The sequence below is a fragment of the Engystomops pustulosus genome, unplaced genomic scaffold, assembly GCF_040894005.1.
Source record: "Engystomops pustulosus unplaced genomic scaffold, aEngPut4.maternal MAT_SCAFFOLD_59, whole genome shotgun sequence".
NCBI lineage: Eukaryota > Metazoa > Chordata > Amphibia > Anura > Leptodactylidae > Engystomops > Engystomops pustulosus.
This window is the reverse complement of record NW_027284967.1, coordinates 492,005-513,816: the sequence shown is the minus strand read 5'-3', so window position 1 is coordinate 513,816 and position 21,812 is coordinate 492,005. Positions and strand designations below refer to the sequence as shown.

Sequence of the window (21,812 nt, the reverse complement as noted above, 5' to 3'; positions counted from 1 at the left end):
GGTCCCGGGGCAGGAGGAGACGAGAAGGTCCCGGGCACAGGATGAGACGAGAAGGTCCCGGGGCAGGAGGAGACAAGAAGGTCCCGGGGCAGGAGGAGACGAGAAGGTCCCGGGCACGGGATGAGACGAGAAGGACCCAGGCGTGGGAGGAGACGAGAAGGTTTCTGGGCGCCGAAGGAGACGAGAAGGTCCCGGCGCAGGATGAGACGAGAAGGTCCCGGGCGCGGGATGAGACGAGAAGGTCCCGGCCGCAGAAGGAGACGAGAAGGTCCAGAGCGGCTTCTGTGTCGTCTTTATTGGTGACGCAGCGTTTAGTACATCGAGTAAAATCCCACAGGAAACGATCAACGCATTTCAAACCTTAGTCATGATGTAACCCTGGTCATGTGACCCAAGAGGGGAATAATATTAACCCTTAAAATCAAAGACTACTTCATGTTCTCACCAATGGGGCAGATTTACTTACCTGGTCCATTCGCGATCCAGCGGCGCGTTGTCCGATGTGGATTCGGTTTCACTAAGATCATGCGCCCGATATCCACTAGGTGTTGCCGCTGCGCCGAGGTCCGCCGGAAGTTGACCTTCTTCCTGGTGCATGTGAGTGCGATGTGATCTTGCGATACAAATTATTTTTAAAATTCTGCTGTTTTTCCAAATCCATTGGGTTGTCCGACGGCCACGCCCCCCACTTTCATTGTCTCATCCTGCGCCCGGGACCTTCTCGTCTCATCCTGTGCTGGGATCTCTCTCACACAGGATATACAGGGAGGGGGCGGGGCTGTGACTACCTCTCACACAGGATATACAGGGAGGGGGCGGGGCTGTGAGAACCTCTCCCACAGGATATACAGGGGGGGCGGGGCTGTGACTACCTCTCACACAGGATATACAGGGAGGGGGCGGGGCTGTGACTACCTCCCACATAGGATATACAGGCAGGGGGCGGGGCTGTGACTACCTCCCACATAGGATATAAAGTTAGGGGGCAGGGCTGTGACTACCTCTCACACAGGATATACAGGCGAGGGGGCGGGCTGTGACAACCTCTCACACAGGATATACAGGCAGGGGGCGGGGCTGTGACTACCTCTCACACAGGATATACAGGCGAGGGGGCGGGCTGTGACCACCTCTCACACAGGATATACAGGCAGGGGGCGGGGCTGTGACTACCTCTAACACAGGATATACAGGCAGGGGGCGGGGCTGTGACTACCTCTCACACAGGATATACAGGCAGGGGGCGGGGCTGTGACTACCTCTCACACCGGATATACAGGAAGGGGACGGGGCTGTGACTATCTCTCACACCGGATATACAGGCAGGGGGCGTGGCTGTGACCACCTCTCACACAGGATATATAGGCAGGGGGCGGGGCTGTGACCACCTCTCACACAGGATATACAGGCAGGGGGAGGGGCTGTGACCACCTCTCACACAGGATATACAGGCAGGGGGCGGGGCTGTGACCACCTCTCCCACAGGATATACATGGAGGGGGCGGGGCTGTGACTACCTCTCACACAGGATATACAGGGAGGAGGCGGGGCTGTGACTACCTCTCACACAGGATATACAGGGAGGGGGCGGGGCTGTGACTACCTCTCACACAGGATATACAGGGAGGGGGCGGGGCTGTGACTACCTCCCACATAGGATATACAGGTAGGGGGCGGGGCTGTGACCACCTCTCACACCAGATATAAAGTTAGGGGGCGGGGCTGTGACTACCTCTCACACAGGATATACAGGCAGGGGACGTGACTGTGACCACCTCTCACACAGGATATACAGGCAGGGGGAGGGTCTGTGACTACCTCTCACACAGGATATACAGGCAGGGGGCGTGGCTGTGACTACCTCTCACACCGGATATACAGGAAGGGGACGGGGCTGTGACTATCTCTCACACAGGATATACAGGCAGGGGGCGGGGCTGTGACCACCTCTCACACAGGATATACAGGGAGGGGGCGGGGCTGTGACTACCTCTCACACAGGATATACAGGAAGGGGACGGGCCTGTGACTATCTCTCACACAGGATATACAGGCAGGGGGCGGGGCTGTGACTACTTCTCACACAGGATATACAGGCAGGGGGTGGGGCTGTGACTACCTCCCACATGGGATATACAGGCAGGGGGCGTGGCTGTGACTACCTCTCACACAGGATATACAGGCAGGGGGCGGGGCTGTGACCACCTCTCACACAGGATATACAGGCAGGGGGCGTGGCTGTGACTACCTCTCACACAGGATATACAGGCAGGGGGCGGGGCTGTGACCACCTTTCACACAGGATATACAGGCAGGGGGCGGGGCTGTGATTACCTCTCACACAGGATATACAGGCAGTGGTGGAGGTTGTGTGTTGCTGAGCTCCCTGTGGGGAGGAGTCATGGCCTCAGACCCAGGAGGCGGGGAGGGGAGCTGGGCTGGGTCATCTAGGAGAGTCCCTGGCTTGGAGTTGGGCCTACACCCTGCTGCTGGTGAAGATTCTGGAGAAGACAATGTGACGGCGGCTGCAGCTGTGAGTACTCCAGTCTGTGATAAAGTGATTTATAAGAAGGAGATGGAGATTTCCAGATTACGCGCTGAAATAAAAACTGAAGCAGATTGTAAAATGAAATTAATGAAGTGCGAGCGGCTGGATAACTGTATCCGAGATCTGAGTGTCATGAGAGAGAGACATATGAAGGAGATGGGAGCCCCCCATAAAGTACAGAACTGGCCCCCGAACACAAGGAGGGAAACCCGGCTACAGGTGTCCAAAAGGAAGGATGTGATCAGCCACTGCAATGACTATAACACTGTGTATGATATTGTATCACAGGGGTCCAGGGGGAGGAGCAATGACTATAACACTGTGTATGATATTGTATCACAGGGGTCCAGGGGGAGGAGCAATGACTATTACACTGTGTATGATATTGTATCACAGGGGTCCAGGGGGAGGAGCAATGACTATAACACTGTGTATGATATTGTATCACGGGGTCCAGGGGGAGGAGCAATGACTATAACACTGTGTATGATATTGTATCACAGGGGTCCAGGGGGAGGAGCAATGACTATAACACTGTGTATGATATTGTATCACAGGGGTCCAGGGGGAGGAGCAATGACTATAACACTGTGTATGATATTGTATCACGGGGTCCAGGGGGAGGAGCAATGACTATAACACTGTGTATGATATTGTATCACAGGGGTCCAGGGGGAGGAGCAATGACTATAACACTGTGTATGATATTGTATCACAGGGGTCCAGGGGGAGGAGCAATGACTATAACACTGTGTATGATATTGTATCACAGGGGTCCAGGGGGAGGAGCAATGACTATAACACTGTGTATGATATTGTATCACAGGGGTCCAGGGGGAGGAGCAATGACTATAACACTGTGTATGATATTGTATCACAGGGGTCCAGGGGGAGGAGCAATGACTATAACACTGTGTATGATATTGTATCACAGGGGTCCAGGGGGAGGAGCAATGACTATAACACTGTGTATGATATTGTATCACAGGGGTCCAGGGGGAGGAGCAATGACTATAACACTGTGTATGATATTGTATCACAGGGGTCCAGGGGGAGGAGCAATGACTATAACACTGTGTATGATATTGTATCACAGGGGTCCAGGGGGAGGAGCAATGACTATAACACTGTGTATGATATTGTATCACAGGGGTCCAGGGGGAGGAGCAATGACTATAACACTGTGTATGATATTGTATCACAGGGGTCCAGGGGGAGGAGCAATGACTATAACACTGTGTATGATATTGTATCACAGGGGTCCAGGGGGAGGAGCAATGACTATAACACTGTGTATGATATTGTATCACAGGGGTCCAGGGGGAGGAGCAATGACTATAACCCTGTGTATGATATTGTATCACAGGGGTCCAGGGGGAGGAGCAATGACTATAACCCTGTGTATGATATTGTATCACAGGGGTCCAGGGGGAGGAGCAATGACTATAACCCTGTGTATGATATTGTATCACAGGGGTCCAGGGGGAGGAGCAATGACTATAACCCTGTGTATGATATTGTATCACAGGGGTCCAGGGGGAGGAGCAATGACTATAACCCTGTGTATGATATTGTATCACAGGGGTCCAGGGGGAGGAGCAATGACTATAACCCTGTGTATGATATTGTATCACAGGGGTCCAGGGGGAGGAGCAATGACTATAACCCTGTGTATGATATTGTATCACAGGGGTCCAGGGGGAGGAGCAATGACTATAACCCTGTGTATGATATTGTATCACAGGGGTCCAGGGGGAGGAGCAATGACTATAACCCTGTGTATGATATTGTATCACAGGGGTCCAGGGGGAGGAGCAATGACTATAACCCTGTGTATGATATTGTATCACAGGGGTCCAGGGGGAGGAGCAATGACTATAACCCTGTGTATGATATTGTATCACAGGGCCGCCCAGTGGGAGGAGCAATGACTATAACCCTGTGTATGATATTGTATCACAGGGCCGCCCAGTGAGGGGCTCAGAGACTATCAAAGGGTTAAAGGTGAAAACAAAATCAATGGCACCTGAAGATCCAGTGTGTTCTGTTCAGGCCCAGTGTGAAGGAGTGACTGTGTCTGCTCCAGAGAGTATAGTGTTAATGACTGCTCCGGTACACACCTGTTCACACCTGACCCCAGTGGCTGTGGAGAGAGCAGAGACTGCAGTGACCTCAGTATTACCAGTGACCTCAGTATTACCAGTGACCCCAGTAATAGAGCCTGAGACTACGTGTAATAGACCTCAAGTGGCCTCCCAGCGGTCTGTAGCCCAGGAGGATGATATGGAGGTCACAGACCCAACAGAGGTCGCTAGTGCCAGTGTACAGCCACCGGTAGATGATAAGGCCGCCAGCAGAGGGCTCCAGCGCGCGCAAAGGCCGCCAGCAGGTGACGGCTCTGGTGATCGGCTGAGATATGAGACTGGATGAGACTTATCTGAGTAATATTGTCCAGCGGGCCGGCCTTGTGGATTGTTGTCTCTCACACAGGATGCACAGGCAGGGGGCAGGGCTGTGACTACCTCTCACACAGGTAATACAGGCGAGGGGGCGGGGCTGTGACCACCTCTCACACGGGATATACAGGCAGGGGGCGGGGCTGTGACCACCTCTCACACGGGATATACAGGCGAGGGGACGGGGCTGTGACCACCTCTCACACGGGATATACAGGCGAGGGGGCGGGGCTGTGACCACCTCTCACACGGGATATACAGGCGAGGGGGCGGGGCTGTGACCCCCTCACACACGGGATATACAGGCAGGGGGCGGGGCTGTGACCACCTCTCACACGGGATATACAGGCAGGGGGCGGGGCTGTGACCACCTCTCACACGGGATATACAGGCAGGGGGCGGGGCTGTGACCACCTCTCACACGGGATATACAGGCAGGGGGCGGGGCTGTGACCACCTCTCACACGGGATATACAGGCAGGGGGCGGGGCTGTGACCACCTCTCACACGGGATATACAGGCAGGGGGACCGCAGGAGGATGTGCTGAGTCCTGTGCACATGTCCTCGCTCCTCCTGCAGCCCGGGAGGTAACACTGCATGACTAGGTAGGTACAGGGGCGGTTGCCGGGTTTCCTCACCTCCATCGGGGTACAGGCTCATGTAGGCGGCAGAGCAGGTCTTTAGGCAATCCTGCTCACTGCTGAAAATGTTGATGTCGAATGTCGAGTCTTTCTGTCGGATAACTTTGCACATGTCGTGAGATGAGTCGTATGTCCACCTCATCGCTGTCCCGCTGGGGTCTTCTGGTACTGCACCCACACATCGGCTCTCTGGAAGAAGGGAAAGAATGGAAGGTTACCCCAAATCTAAGGAGGTCATAGAGAGGAGGTCACAAAGAGGTTGATATAGAGAAGGAGTCACGTGGCGCAAGACACTCAGAGAAGAGGTCATTTAGAGGAAGTCAAAGAGAAGAGGTCACGTAGAAGAGGTCACGTAGAAGAGGTCAAAGAGAAGAGGTCACGTAGAGGAGGTCAAAGAAAAGAGGTCACGTGGAGGAGGTCAAAGAGAAGGGGTCACGTGGAGGAGGTCAAAGAGAAGGGGTCACGTGGAGGAGGTCAAAGAGAAGGGGTCACGTGGAGGAGGTCAAAGAGAAGGGGTCACGTGGAGGAGGTCAAAGAGAAGGGGTCACGTGGAGGAGGTCAAAGAGAAGGGGTCACGTGGAGGAGGTCAAAGAGAAGGGGTCACGTGGAGGAGGTCAAAGAGAAGGGGTCACGTGGAGGAGGTCAAAGAGAAGGGGTCACGTGGAGGAGGTCAAAGAGAAGGGGTCACGTGGAGGAGGTCAAAGAGAAGGGGTCACGTGGAGGAGGTCAAAGAGAAGGGGTCACGTGGAGGAGGTCAAAGAGAAGGGGTCACGTGGAGGAGGTCAAAGAGAAGGGGTCACGTGGAGGAGGTCAAAGAGAAGGGGTCACGTGGAGGAGGTCAAAGAGAAGGGGTCACGTGGAGGAGGTCAAAGAGAAGGGGTCACGTGGAGGAGGTCAAAGAGAAGGGGTCACGTGGAGGAGGTCAAAGAGAAGGGGTCACGTGGAGGAGGTCAAAGAGAAGGGGTCACGTGGAGGAGGTCAAAGAGAAGGGGTCACGTGGAGGAGGTCAAAGAGAAGGGGTCACGTGGAGGAGGTCAAAGAGAAGGGGTCACGTGGAGGAGGTCAAAGAGAAGGGGTCACGTGGAGGAGGTCAAAGAGAAGGGGTCACGTGGAGGAGGTCAAAGAGAAGGGGTCACGTGGAGGAGGTCAAAGAGAAGGGGTCACGTGGAGGAGGTCAAAGAGAAGGGGTCACGTGGAGGAGGTCAAAGAGAAGGGGTCACGTGGAGGAGGTCAAAGAGAAGGGGTCACGTGGAGGAGGTCAAAGAGAAGGGGTCACGTGGAGGAGGTCAAAGAGAAGGGGTCACGTGGAGGAGGTCAAAGAGAAGGGGTCACGTGGAGGAGGTCAAAGAGAAGGGGTCACGTGGAGGAGGTCAAAGAGAAGGGGTCACGTGGAGGAGGTCAAAGAGAAGGGGTCACGTGGAGGAGGTCAAAGAGAAGGGGTCACGTGGAGGAGGTCAAAGAGAAGGGGTCACGTGGAGGAGGTCAAAGAGAAGGGGTCACGTGGAGGAGGTCAAAGAGAAGGGGTCACGTGGAGGAGGTCAAAGAGAAGGGGTCACGTGGAGGAGGTCAAAGAGAAGGGGTCACGTGGAGGAGGTCAAAGAGAAGGGGTCACGTGGAGGAGGTCAAAGAGAAGGGGTCACGTGGAGGAGGTCAAAGAGAAGGGGTCACGTGGAGGAGGTCAAAGAGAAGGGGTCACGTGGAGGAGGTCAAAGAGAAGGGGTCACGTGGAGGAGGTCAAAGAGAAGGGGTCACGTGGAGGAGGTCAAAGAGAAGGGGTCACGTGGAGGAGGTCAAAGAGAAGGGGTCACGTGGAGGAGGTCAAAGAGAAGGGGTCACGTGGAGGAGGTCAAAGAGAAGGGGTCACGTGGAGGAGGTCAAAGAGAAGGGGTCACGTGGAGGAGGTCAAAGAGAAGGGGTCACGTGGAGGAGGTCAAAGAGAAGGGGTCACGTGGAGGAGGTCAAAGAGAAGGGGTCACGTGGAGGAGGTCAAAGAGAAGGGGTCACGTGGAGGAGGTCAAAGAGAAGGGGTCACGTGGAGGAGGTCAAAGAGAAGGGGTCACGTGGAGGAGGTCAAAGAGAAGGGGTCACGTGGAGGAGGTCAAAGAGAAGGGGTCACGTGGAGGAGGTCAAAGAGAAGGGGTCACGTGGAGGAGGTCAAAGAGAAGGGGTCACGTGGAGGAGGTCAAAGAGAAGGGGTCACGTGGAGGAGGTCAAAGAGAAGGGGTCACGTGGAGGAGGTCAAAGAGAAGGGGTCACGTGGAGGAGGTCAAAGAGAAGGGGTCACGTGGAGGAGGTCAAAGAGAAGGGGTCACGTGGAGGAGGTCAAAGAGAAGGGGTCACGTGGAGGAGGTCAAAGAGAAGGGGTCACGTGGAGGAGGTCAAAGAGAAGGGGTCACGTGGAGGAGGTCAAAGAGAAGGGGTCACGTGGAGGAGGTCAAAGAGAAGGGGTCACGTGGAGGAGGTCAAAGAGAAGGGGTCACGTGGAGGAGGTCAAAGAGAAGGGGTCACGTGGAGGAGGTCAAAGAGAAGGGGTCACGTGGAGGAGGTCAAAGAGAAGGGGTCACGTGGAGGAGGTCAAAGAGAAGGGGTCACGTGGAGGAGGTCAAAGAGAAGGGGTCACGTGGAGGAGGTCAAAGAGAAGGGGTCACGTGGAGGAGGTCAAAGAGAAGGGGTCACGTGGAGGAGGTCAAAGAGAAGGGGTCACGTGGAGGAGGTCAAAGAGAAGGGGTCACGTGGAGGAGGTCAAAGAGAAGGGGTCACGTGGAGGAGGTCAAAGAGAAGGGGTCACGTGGAGGAGGTCAAAGAGAAGGGGTCACGTGGAGGAGGTCAAAGAGAAGGGGTCACGTGGAGGAGGTCAAAGAGAAGGGGTCACGTGGAGGAGGTCAAAGAGAAGGGGTCACGTGGAGGAGGTCAAAGAGAAGGGGTCACGTGGAGGAGGTCAAAGAGAAGGGGTCACGTGGAGGAGGTCAAAGAGAAGGGGTCACGTGGAGGAGGTCAAAGAGAAGGGGTCACGTGGAGGAGGTCAAAGAGAAGGGGTCACGTGGAGGAGGTCAAAGAGAAGGGGTCACGTGGAGGAGGTCAAAGAGAAGGGGTCACGTGGAGGAGGTCAAAGAGAAGGGGTCACGTGGAGGAGGTCAAAGAGAAGGGGTCACGTGGAGGAGGTCAAAGAGAAGGGGTCACGTGGAGGAGGTCAAAGAGAAGGGGTCACGTGGAGGAGGTCAAAGAGAAGGGGTCACGTGGAGGAGGTCAAAGAGAAGGGGTCACGTGGAGGAGGTCAAAGAGAAGGGGTCACGTGGAGGAGGTCAAAGAGAAGGGGTCACGTGGAGGAGGTCAAAGAGAAGGGGTCACGTGGAGGAGGTCAAAGAGAAGGGGTCACGTGGAGGAGGTCAAAGAGAAGGGGTCACGTGGAGGAGGTCAAAGAGAAGGGGTCACGTGGAGGAGGTCAAAGAGAAGGGGTCACGTGGAGGAGGTCTTATAGAAAAAGTCAAATATAGAGGAGTAGAGAGAGAGGAGGTCATCACATTATTAAGTTCAAATATATGAGGTCACAATGAGGACAACATATAGTAGAGGTCATGTAGATGCAGCTAGAGGAGGCCACATTAAGTATCAATCCAAGTGTCTAGACGCATAGCTAATACTATTATTGTAGTCTGGCACACAGAGCGATACCTTCTGCAGAACCCCTGCCAACGTATAGGCAGCTGGTAGTTGTGAATAGCGCCCTCTCCAGGTCGGAGGGAGTCATGAACACTCCAGTAAGTGTCTGGCACTGAGAGATTATGTATTTACAGCTGGAGCCTCTGCCTGGAAAGGCAATAGTTAAGTATGTGTAAGATGTTATCCAATGATGTGGCTGTATTGTACGCTGGAGTGTGATTGGAGAGGAGCTACCACCTGACCAGGGGGAGCACATGGTCTTAGGGCCTAGGTCTTTCCACACAGCAGAGAGTGAGACCTGAAGAGACAGACAGTGCACCTTCAGTACTGACGCAGAACCCAATCCCAGGAGACTCTAATCCAGAGCATCTCCTCCATTATCCCAGGCTGCACCTACTACCAGGCTGGTACTTGTCCCGTGGACCGTCTCCATGACCGCTCCAGTACCAGAATCTGAATCTGCTGTTTGACTGTTCTGGCCCGTTGCCTGCTGTTGGTGAACCAAGAACTGTGAGTTATTTTGCACAACGTTGCCTCCACCTGATCCCTGGATACGGCTGTCATCATCACGGGCTCCCCATCCATCACCCAGGGACTTATCTTACAGACACTCAGGGGTCGCCCCAGGGAGAACCAGTACATCAGCCTCTCCCTCCATATTTCTTGCACACACCACCTGCTGGAGAGCTGCCAGGCTGTAGGACCCTACGGTCCTCATACCAAGCACCGTGACCACAGCGTGCCCTATGCCAAAATCCTCACTGGCGGGAAATCCAGGCTACTCCCTATGTTCCGCCCCCTGGAGGAGGAGCCAGAGCGACCGCGGCCCTTTAAGGTAGAGGGTTAATCGGCCTGGATTGCGGCTCAGGCCGCGACCGTGCTCATCATCCAGAGCGCCCACACACGTGTCCTGCCACCAGGGGAGGAGAGGAGCCACCATGTGAAGATGAGGAGAGGAGCCACAATGTGAGGAGGAGGAGGAGAGGAGCCACAATGTGAGGAGGGGGAGGAGAGGAGCCACAATGTGAGGAGGGGGAGGAGAGGAGCCACAATGTGAGGAGGGGGAGGAGAGGAGCCACAATGTGAGGAGGGGGAGGAGAGGAGCCACAATGTGAGGAGGGGGAGGAGAGGAGCCACAATGTGAGGAGGGGGAGGAGAGGAGCCACAATGTGAGGAGGGGGAGGAGAGGAGCCACAATGTGAGGAGGGGGAGGAGAGGAGCCACAATGTGAGGAGGGGGAGGAGAGGAGCCACAATGTGAGGAGGGGGAGGAGAGGAGCCACAATGTGAGGAGGGGGAGGAGAGGAGCCACAATGTGAGGAGGGGGAGGAGAGGAGCCACAATGTGAGGAGGGGGAGGAGAGGAGCCACAATGTGAGGAGGGGGAGGAGAGGAGCCACAATGTGAGGAGGGGGAGGAGAGGAGCCACAATGTGAGGAGGGGGAGGAGAGGAGCCACAATGTGAGGAGGGGGAGGAGAGGAGCCACAATGTGAGGAGGGGGAGGAGAGGAGCCACAATGTGAGGAGGGGGAGGAGAGGAGCCACAATGTGAGGAGGGGGAGGAGAGGAGCCACAATGTGAGGAGGGGGAGGAGAGGAGCCACAATGTGAGGAGGGGGAGGAGAGGAGCCACAATGTGAGGAGGGGGAGGAGAGGAGCCACAATGTGAGGAGGGGGAGGAGAGGAGCCACAATGTGAGGAGGGGGAGGAGAGGAGCCACAATGTGAGGAGGGGGAGGAGAGGAGCCACAATGTGAGGAGGGGGAGGAGAGGAGCCACAATGTGAGGAGGGGGAGGAGAGGAGCCACAATGTGAGGAGGGGGAGGAGAGGAGCCACAATGTGAGGAGGGGGAGGAGAGGAGCCACAATGTGAGGAGGGGGAGGAGAGGAGCCACAATGTGAAGAGGAGGAGCCACAATGTGAAGAGGAGGAGCCACAATGTGAAGGAGGAGGAGAGGAGCCACAATGTGAAGAGGAGGAGCCACAATGTGAAGGAGGAGGAGAGGAGCCACAATATGACAGGGGTAGGTTTACCAAAAGGGGGGCATTATAAGTGGGGAGAGTGTAGATAAATGAAAGTGATCGCTAAGTGGGGTCTGAAAGTAAAGTAGATACAGGATATATATTTTTTGCGGCACATTGCCACCATCAGGGGGAAATACTGAGACGCCAGTTTCAGGCCCGGCCAGAACAGAGAACCCCCGGGTCCTGGAGTCACAGCTTTCCATCCCTCCCACTATTATATAAGGGTGGGATCAGACCATGAGGAAGCTGCGCTCTGGGCCGGATCGCACTGATCAGTCGGGAGATCTCAGGAAGGATATTTTGTTACTATGGAGGACACTGGGAGATTTCTGTGAGGGATACTGGGACTATTGGCTTCTGTTTGGGCTCCTATGACTATATTATCTACTGAGGAGGCACAGTTGTTATATTGGCTACTGTGGGTGCACTGTTACTATATTGGCTATTGTGGGTGCACTGTTACTATATTGGATATTGTGGGGCCCTTGATATTATATTGGCTACTGTGGGGGACACTGGGACTTGAATAGTGGAAGGGGGCATTGGAACTTGGCTACTATTGAGGGCACTGTTTGTATATTGATTACTGTGGGTGCACTGTTACAATATTGGTTACTGTGGGAGCACTGTTACAATATTGGTTACTGTGGGTGTACTGTTACTATATTGGCTGCTGTGGGGCCACTGTTACTATATTGGCTACTGTGGGCGCACTGTTGCTATATTGGCTAATGTGGGGCACTGTTACTATATTGGCTACTGTGGGGCACTGTTACTATATTGGCTGCTGTGGGGGCACTGTTACTATATTGGCTGCTGTGGGGCCACTGTTACTATATTGGCTGCTGTGGGGCCACTGTTACTATATTGGCTGCTGTGGGGCCACTGTTACTATATTGGCTACTGTGGGCGCACTGTTACTATATATTGGCTACTGTGGGGCACTGTTACTATATTGGCTACTGTGGGGCACTGTTACTATATTGGCTGCTGTGGGCGCACTGTTACTATATTGGCTGCTGTGGGCGCACTGTTACTATATTGGCTGCTGTGGGCGCACTGTTACTATATTGGCTACTGTGGGCGCACTGTTACTATATTGGCTGCTGTGGGCGCACTGTTACTATATTGGCTGCTGTGGGCGCACTGTTACTATATTGGCTACTGTGGGCGCACTGTTACTATATTGGCTACTGTGGGCGCACTGTTACTATATTGGCTGCTGTGGGCGCACTGTTACTATATTGGCTACTGTGGGCGCACTGTTACTATATTGGCTACTGTGGGCGCACTGTTACTATATTGGCTACTGTGAGGGCACTGTTACTATATTGGCTACTGTGAGGGCACTGTTACTATATTGGCTACTGTGAGGGCACTGTTACTATATTGGCTACTGTGAGGGCACTGTTACTATATTGGCTACTGTGAGGGCACTGTTACTATATTGGCTACTGTGAGGGCACTGTTACTATATTGGCTACTGTGAGGGCACTGTTACTATATTGGCTACTGTGAGGGCACTGTTACTATATTGGCTACTGTGAGGGCACTGTTACTATATTGGCTACTGTGAGGGCACTGTTACTATATTGGCTACTGTGAGGGCACTGTTACTATATTGGCTACTGTGGGGCACTGTTACTATATTGGCTGCTGTGGGGCCACTGTTAATATATTGGCTGCTGTGAGGCCACTGTTACTATATTTGCTACTCTGGGGCACTGTTACTATATTGGCAGCTGTGGGGCCACTGTTACTATATTGGCTGCTGTGGCGCCACTGTTACTATATTGGCTGCTGTGGGGCCACTGTTACTATATTGGCTACTGTGGGGCCACTGTTACTATATTGGCTGCTGTTGGGCCACTGTTACTATATTTGCTACTCTGGGGCACTGTTACTATATTGGCTGCTGTGGCGCCACTGTTACTATATTGGCTGCTGTGGGGCCACTGTTAATATATTGGCTACTGTGGGGCACTGTTACTATATTTGCTACTCTGGGGCACTGTTACTATATTTGCTACTCTGGGGCACTGTTACTATATTTGCTACTCTGGGGCACTGTTGCTATATTGGATATTGTTGGGCCCTTGGTATTATATTGGCTTCAGTGGGGGGAAATGGAACTTGTCTTCTGTGAAGGGCACTGGGATTTTCTAAGCTGGGGGCACTGGGGCATGGCTAGGGTGAAGGGAACTGGGACTTTGCTTGGTTTAGAGGCACTGTGACTAAGCTAGTGGGGGGGGCCTTTGGCTACTGTTGAGGCAATGTAATCATATTAGCTGCTGTAGGGTCAATGTAACATTATTGGCTATTATAGGGGCACCTTCACTGTGTGGGGGCAGAATCCTCACCTCTCCGGGAGCAGAAACGTATTACGTTTGAGTTAAGAACTTTATAAAATGTTTGTGCTGCTGAATCCCTGTCCTGTGTTGTGTCCATGTAGTAAGGTTTGGCTGCTGAATCCCTTTCCTGTGTTGTGTCCATGTAGTAAGGTTTGGCTGCTGAATCCCTTTCCTGTGTTGTGTCCATGTAGTAAGGTTTGGCTGCTGAATCCCTTTCCTGTGTTGTGTCCATGTAGTAAGGTTTGGCTGCTGAATCCCTTTCCTGTGTTGTGTCCATGTAGTAAGGTTTGGCTGCTGAATCCCTTTCCTGTGTTGTGTCCATGTAGTAAGGTTTGGCTGCTGAATCCCTGTCCTGTGTTGTGTCCATGTAGTAAGGTTTGGCTGCTGAATCCCTTTCCTATGTTGTGTCCATGTAGTAAGGTTTGGCTGCTGAATCCCTGTCCTGTGTTGTGTCCATGTAGTAAGGTTTGGCTGCTGAATCCCTGTCCTGTGTTGTGTCCATGTAGTAAGGTTTGGCTGCTGAATCCCTGTCCTGTGTTGTATCCATGTAGTAAGGTTTGGCTGCTGAATCCCTTTCCTGTGTTGTGTCCATGTAGTAAGGTTTGGCTGCTGAATCCCTTTCCTGTGTTGTGTCCATGTAGTAAGGTTTGGCTGCTGAATCCCTGTCCTGTGTTGTGTCCATGTAGTAAGGTTTGGCTGCTGAATCCCTTTCCTGTGTTGTGTCCATGTAGTAAGGTTTGGCTGCTGAATCCCTTTCCTGTGTTGTGTCCATGTAGTAAGGTTTGGCTGCTGAATCCCTTTCCTGTGTTGTGTCCATGTAGTAAGGTTTGGCTGCTGAATCCCTCTCCTGTGTTGTGTCCATGTAGTAAGGTTTGGCTGCTGAATCCCTTTCCTGTGTTGTATCCATGTAGTAAGGTTTGGCTGCTGAATCCCTTTCCTGTGTTGTGTCCATGTAGTAAGGTTTGGCTGCTGAATCCCTCTCCTGTGTTGTGTCCATGTAGTAAGGTTTGGCTGCTGAATCCCTTTCCTGTGTTGTGTCCATGTAGTAAGGTTTGGCTGCTGAATCCCTTTCCTGTGTTGTGTCCATGTAGTAAGGTTTGGCTGCTGAATCCCTCTCCTGTGTTGTGTCCATGTAGTAAGGTTTGGCTGCTGAATCCCTCTCCTGTGTCGTGTCCATGTAGTAAGGTTTGGCTGCTGAATCCCCCTCCTATGTTGTGTCCATGTAGTAAGGTTTGGCTGCTGAATCCCTTTCCCATGTTGTGTCCATGTAGTAAGGTTTGGCTGCTGAATCCCTTTCCTGTGTTGTGTCCATGTAGTAAGGTTTGGCTGCTGAATCCCTTTCCTGTGTTGTGTCCATGTAGTAAGGTTTGGCTGCTGAATCCCTTTCCTGTGTTGTATCCATGTAGTAAGGTTTGGCTGCTGAATCCCTTTCCTGTGTTGTGTCCATGTAGTAAGGTTTGGCTGCTGAATCTCTTTCCTGTGTTGTGTCCATGTAGTAAGGTTTGGCTGCTGAATCCCTTTCCTGTGTTGTGTCCATGTAGTAAGGTTTGGCTGCTGAATCCCTTTCCTATGTTGTGTCCATGTAGTAAGGTTTGGCTGCTGAATCCCTTTCCCGTGTTGTGTCCATGTAGTAAGGTTTGGCTGCTGAATCCCCCTCCTGTGTTGTGTCCATGTAGTAAGGTTTGGCTGCTGAATCCCTGTCCTGTGTTGTGTCCATGTAGTAAGGTTTGGCTGCTGAATCCCTTTCCTATGTTGTGTCCATGTAGTAAGGTTTGGCTGCTGAATCTCTTTCCTATGTTGTGTCCATGTAGTAAGGTTTGGCTGCTGAATCTCTTTCCTATGTTGTGTCCATGTAGTAAGGTTTGGCTGCTGAATCCCTTTCCTGTGTTGTGTCCATGTAGTAAGGTTTGGCTGCTGAATCCCTTTCCTGTGTTGTGTCCATGTAGTAAGGTTTGGCTGCTGAATCCCTTTCCTGTGTTGTGTCCATGTAGTAAGGTTTGGCTGCTGAATCCCTTTCCTGTGTTGTATCCATGTAGTAAGGTTTGGCTGCTGAATCCCTTTCCTGTGTTGTGTCCATGTAGTAAGGTTTGGCTGCTGAATCCCTTTCCTGTGTTGTGTCCATGTAGTAAGGTTTGGCTGCTGAATCCCTTTCCTGTGTTGTGTCCATGTAGTAAGGTTTGGCTGCTGAATCCCTCTCCTGTGTTGTGTCCATGTAGTAAGGTTTGGCTGCTGAATCCCTCTCCTATGTTGTGTCCATGTAGTAAGGTTTGGCTGCTGAATCCCTCTCCTGTGTTGTGTCCATGTAGTAAGGTTTGGCTGCTGAATCCCTTTCCTGTGTTGTGTCCATGTAGTAAGGTTTGGCTGCTGAATCCCTCTCCTATGTTGTGTCCATGTAGTAAGGTTTGGCTGCTGAATCCCTCTCCTGTGTTGTGTCCATGTAGTAAGGTTTGGCTGCTGAATCCCTTTCCTGTGTTGTGTCCATGTAGTAAGGTTTGGCTGCTGAATCCCTTTCCTGTGTTGTGTCCATGTAGTAAGGTTTGGCTGCTGAATCCCTTTCCTGTGTTGTGTCCATGTAGTAAGGTTTGGCTGCTGAATCCCTTTCCTGTGTTGTGTCCATGTAGTAAGGTTTGGCTGCTGAATCCCTCTCCTGTGTTGTGTCCATGTAGTAAGGTTTGGCTGCTGAATCCCTCTCCTGTGTCGTGTCCATGTAGTAAGGTTTGGCTGCTGAATCCCTTTCCTGTGTTGTATCCATGTAGTAAGGTTTGGCTGCTGAATCCCTTTCCTGTGTTGTGTCCATGTAGTAAGGTTTGGCTGCTGAATCCCTTTCCTGTGTTGTGTCCATGTAGTAAGGTTTGGCTGCTGAATCCCTTTCCTGTGTTGTGTCCATGTAGTAAGGTTTGGCTGCTGAATCCCTTTCCTGTGTTGTGTCCATGTAGTAAGGTTTGGCTGCTGAATCCCTTTCCTGTGTTGTGTCCATGTAGTAAGGTTTGGCTGCTGAATCCCTTTCCTGTGTTGTATCCATGTAGTAAGGTTTGGCTGCTGAATCCCTTTCCTGTGTTGTGTCCATGTAGTAAGGTTTGGCTGCTGAATCCCTGTCCTGTGTTGTGTCCATGTAGTAAGGTTTGGCTGCTGAATCCCTTTCCTGTGTTGTATCCATGTAGTAAGGTTTGGCTGCTGAATCCCTTTCCTGTGTTGTGTCCATGTAGTAAGGTTTGGCTGCTGAATCCCTTTCCTGTGTTGTGTCCATGTAGTAAGGTTTGGCTGCTGAATCCCCCTCCTATGTTGTGTCCATGTAGTAAGGTTTGGCTGCTGAATCCCTTTCCTGTGTTGTGTCCATGTAGTAAGGTTTGGCTGCTGAATCCCTTTCCTGTGTTGTGTCCATGTAGTAAGGTTTGGCTGCTGAATCCCTTTCCTGTGTTGTATCCATGTAGTAAGGTTTGGCTGCTGAATCCCTTTCCTGTGTTGTGTCCATGTAGTAAGGTTTGGCTGCTGAATCCCCCTCCTATGTTGTGTCCATGTAGTAAGGTTTGGCTGCTGAATCCCTCTCCTGTGTTGTATCCATGTAGTAAGGTTTGGCTGCTGAATCCCTTTCCTGTGTTGTGTCCATGTAGTAAGGTTTGGCTGCTGAATCCCTTTCCTGTGTTGTGTCCATGTAGTAAGGTTTGGCTGCTGAATCCCTTTCCTGTGTTGTGTCCATGTAGTAAGGTTTGGCTGCTGAATCCCTTTCCTGTGTTGTGTCCATGTAGTAAGGTTTGGCTGCTGAATCCGTTTCCTGTGTTGTGTCCATGTAGTAAGGTTTGGCTGCTGAATCCCTTTCCTGTGTTGTGTCCATGTAGTAAGGTTTGGCTGCTGAATCCCTTTCCTGTGTTGTGTCCATGTAGTAAGGTTTGGCTGCTGAATCCCTTTCCTGTGTTGTGTCCATGTAGTAAGGTTTGGCTGCTGAATCCCTTTCCTGTGTTGTGTCCATGTAGTAAGGTTTGGCTGCTGAATCCCTCTCCTGTGTTGTGTCCATGTAGTAAGGTTTGGCTGCTGAATCCCTTTCCTGTGTTGTGTACATGTAGTAAGGTTTGGCTGCTGAATCCCTTTCCTGTGTTAATAATAATAATAATAATAATCTTTATTTATATAGCGCCATCAAATTACGTAGCGCTTTACAAATCATAGGGGACATATACAACTATATTACACTACAAAGAACAAACAGTCATATGGAACAATAGGAGTGAGGGCCCTGCTCACAAGAGCTTACAGACTATGAGGATGAGGGGGTGACACAAGAGGTTGTATAATGGTCCAGCCATTCTTTATAAGGGAACAATATAAAATAATTTAATAAATAATTTACTAAACAACGATGTTGCGGCTTGAACCAGCCATCAGCCGCCATCTTATTTACAGGGTCCTAGGTGAAAAAGACTGCAGAGAAGCCTGGAGTTTGGTATATATCTGCTGTTTGCCCGATAACAGATAGGATAGTACATAGGATGGATTAGTAAAGGGAGAGGTGACATTTCATGCAGTTAGCGAGTGTGATAGGCTTGCCTAAAGAGATGGGTTGTGTCCATGTAGTAAGGTTTGGCTGCTGAATCCCTCTCCTGTGTTGTGTCCATGTAGTAAGGTTTGGCTGCTGAATCCCTTTCCTGTGTCATCTCCATGTAGTAAGGTTTGGCTGCTGAATCCCTTTCCTGTGTTGTGTCCATGTAGTAAGGTTTGACTGCTGAATCCCTTTCCTGTGTTGTGTCCATGTAGTAAGGTTTGGCTGCTGAATCCCTTTCCTGTGTTGTGTCCATGTAGTAAGGTTTGGCTGCTGAATCCCCCTCCTGTGTTGTGTCCATGTAGTAAGGTTTGGCTGCTGAATCCCTTTCCTGTGTTGTGTCCATGTAGTAAGGTTTGGCTGCTGAATCCCTCTCCTGTGTTGTATCCATGTAGTAAGGTTTGGCTGCTGAATCCCTTTCCTGTGTTGTGTCCATGTAGTAAGGTTTGGCTGCTGAATCCCCCTCCTATGTTGTGTCCATGTAGTAAGGTTTGGCTGCTGAATCCCCCTCCTATGTTGTGTCCATGTAGTAAGGTTTGGCTGCTGAATCCCTTTCCTGTGTTGTGTCCATGTAGTAAGGTTTGGCTGCTGAATCCCTTTCCTGTGTCATCTCCATGTAGTAAGGTTTGGCTGCTGAATCCCTTTCCTGTGTTGTATCCATGTAGTAAGGTTTGGCTGCTGAATCCCTTTGCTGTGTTGTATCCATGTAGTAAGGTTTGGCTGCTGAATCCCTTTCCTGTGTTGTGTCCATGTAGTAAGGTTTGGCTGCTGAATCCCTTTCCTGTGTTGTGTCCATGTAGTAAGGTTTGGCTGCTGAATCCCCCTCCTGTGTTGTGTCCATGTAGTAAGGTTTGGCTGCTGAATCCCTTTCCTGTGTTGTGTCCATGTAGTAAGGTTTGGCTGCTGAATCCCTTTCCTGTGTTGTGTCCATGTAGTAAGGTTTGGCTGCTGAATCCCTTTCCTGTGTTGTGTCCATGTAGTAAGGTTTGGCTGCTGAATCCCTTTCCTGTGTTGTATCCATGTAGTAAGGTTTGGCTGCTGAATCCCTTTCCTGTGTTGTGTCCATGTAGTAAGGTTTGGCTGCTGAATCCCTGTCCTGTGTTGTGTCCATGTAGTAAGGTTTGGCTGCTGAATCCCTTTCCTGTGTTGTATCCATGTAGTAAGGTTTGGCTGCTGAATCCCTTTCCTGTGTTGTGTCCATGTAGTAAGGTTTGGCTGCTGAATCCCTTTCCTGTGTTGTGTCCATGTAGTAAGGTTTGGCTGCTGAATCCCCCTCCTATGTTGTGTCCATGTAGTAAGGTTTGGCTGCTGAATCCCTTTCCTGTGTTGTGTCCATGTAGTAAGGTTTGGCTGCTGAATCCCTTTCCTGTGTTGTGTCCATGTAGTAAGGTTTGGCTGCTGAATCCCTTTCCTGTGTTGTATCCATGTAGTAAGGTTTGGCTGCTGAATCCCTTTCCTGTGTTGTGTCCATGTAGTAAGGTTTGGCTGCTGAATCCCTTTCCTGTGTTGTGTCCATGTAGTAAGGTTTGGCTGCTGAATCCCCCTCCTATGTTGTGTCCATGTAGTAAGGTTTGGCTGCTGAATCCCTCTCCTGTGTTGTATCCATGTAGTAAGGTTTGGCTGCTGAATCCCTTTCCTGTGTTGTGTCCATGTAGTAAGGTTTGGCTGCTGAATCCCTTTCCTGTGTTGTGTCCATGTAGTAAGGTTTGGCTGCTGAATCCCTTTCCTGTGTTGTGTCCATGTAGTAAGGTTTGGCTGCTGAATCCCTTTCCTGTGTTGTGTCCATGTAGTAAGGTTTGGCTGCTGAATCCCTTTTCTGTGTTGTGTCCATGTAGTAAGGTTTGGCTGCTGAATCCCTCTCCTATGTTGTGTCCATGTAGTAAGGTTTGGCTGCTGAATCCCTCTCCTGTGTTGTGTCCATGTAGTAAGGTTTGGCTGCTGAATCCCTTTCCTGTGTTGTGTCCATGTAGTAAGGTTTGGCTGCTGAATCCCTCTCCTATGTTGTGTCCATGTAGTAAGGTTTGGCTGCTGAATCCCTCTCCTGTGTTGTGTCCATGTAGTAAGGTTTGGCTGCTGAATCCCTTTCCTGTGTTGTGTCCATGTAGTAAGGTTTGGCTGCTGAATCCCTTTCCTGTGTTGTGTCCATGTAGTAAGGTTTGGCTGCTGAATCCCTCTCCTGTGTTGTGTCCATGTAGTAAGGTTTGGCTGCTGAATCCCTTTCCTGTGTTGTGTCCATGTAGTAAGGTTTGGCTGCTGAATCCCTTTCCTGTGTTGTGTCCATGTAGTAAGGTTTGGCTGCTGTCTCGGTGTAATGTTTCGTTGTACTTTCAGTTGGGGCCCTGGGACCACATTCGGGGGGATCGTCTATTACAGTTTGGGGGGTGTTACACTGTGAATACTGGCGTAGGGATTAGAGGCGAATTATGGAATATAAACACTTTCCTTGTCCCAGATCATGTGACGGATGAGCAGACGTCATGTTACTGTAACCCAGTAGGAAAATAGTGATCGTGGTTGTCACAGTGGTGCTGGTGCTGGGGAGATTGGACCTGCTTTGGGCAGTTGTCAGGGGGAGGGTTAGCTTGGGGCTCGTGCAGCTGTGAGTGAATGAGAAGAACGGATGAGCTCAGGGGACAGCTCCATATCAGTGCTTGTGGTTGGGAAGCTCCGACGGCTCAGGCACAGGATGATGAGGCTTCTCTATTCAGACTGACTCATCCAATATGGCGTCAGCGAGCGATTGTCACGTGTCATTAGATGAGAACCGGACGTGTTCTTCGCTGATTGGAATTTATTGACAAGTCCCAAGTCCAGGCCAATGAGTCGTCTCCGACCCCCTCCCAGATACTGGATGAGTCACGGATGATAAGATCCTGATACCATCAACATCCAACAACTCAACGTGATGATCACCACCAGGTTCCACAGGGTAACGGGGGCACCCGGGGACAGGGAAGTCCTACAACCCCCATCCGTGGGAGCACAGCAGGATTATGGGAGCAAAGTGGAGCAGCCCCATAGGAAGGGTGAAGACATCTAGAGAGTAGAAGGTTAATGAGGGGGGGGGGGCACTTACCTTGTGCTCTGGTGACACCAACCAACAGCAGCCCCAGGAATATCCACACGGAGCCCATAGTCTGTAGAGGACGGTAATGGGGTCCACAACGTCCCAATAACAGCTCTCAGCTTCTGCAGGTGGGAGGAAGAACGAGTCCGGGAGCTCGCTGGGAAACAAATGATCTTTGGATCTTGTATGTCGAGCAGATAATGTCGTCCTTCCTGATAGCGAGGCAGAAGCCAATCCAGGAAGATTTATGAGGCCAATTCCAAGCACAGAGATAACACGGAGGAAAACCGATATCAGCAGAGCCCGAAAAGAGAGGCGACAAAAGGGCGGAGCCTGAGCCGTCATGTGTTATATTATTACCATATCATTGTCTGTCTCTGTATATTCTGTTATTTGTTATAATCTACTATAATCGTTTCATCTTGAATATTATTATAATCTCTGTTATTTGATTTTATACATTCTGGGATTTACACAAATTCTTTGGGGTCTCAGCACAGAAATATTGATTATAGTAGGGGGGGTGCCGCTTG

The 21,812-nt window shown here is 51.3% G+C and overlaps 1 protein-coding gene across 1 annotated transcript in view; it reads right to left on the bottom strand.

Moving 5' to 3' along the window:
- LOC140106886 (inter-alpha-trypsin inhibitor-like) overlaps window positions 1-21,517 on the bottom strand; it is a 104,437-nt gene extending 82,920 nt beyond the window's left edge. The window contains exons 1-2 of the mRNA XM_072131510.1: window positions 21,289-21,517; window positions 5,644-5,835 (exon numbers count right to left, since the gene is read on the bottom strand). Coding sequence (XP_071987611.1) covers window positions 5,644-5,835; window positions 21,289-21,346 — 250 coding nt within the window. The 5' untranslated portion in view covers window positions 21,347-21,517. The remainder of the gene's footprint in view (window positions 1-5,643; window positions 5,836-21,288) is intronic.
- Between the last annotated feature and the right edge of the window lie 295 nt (window positions 21,518-21,812).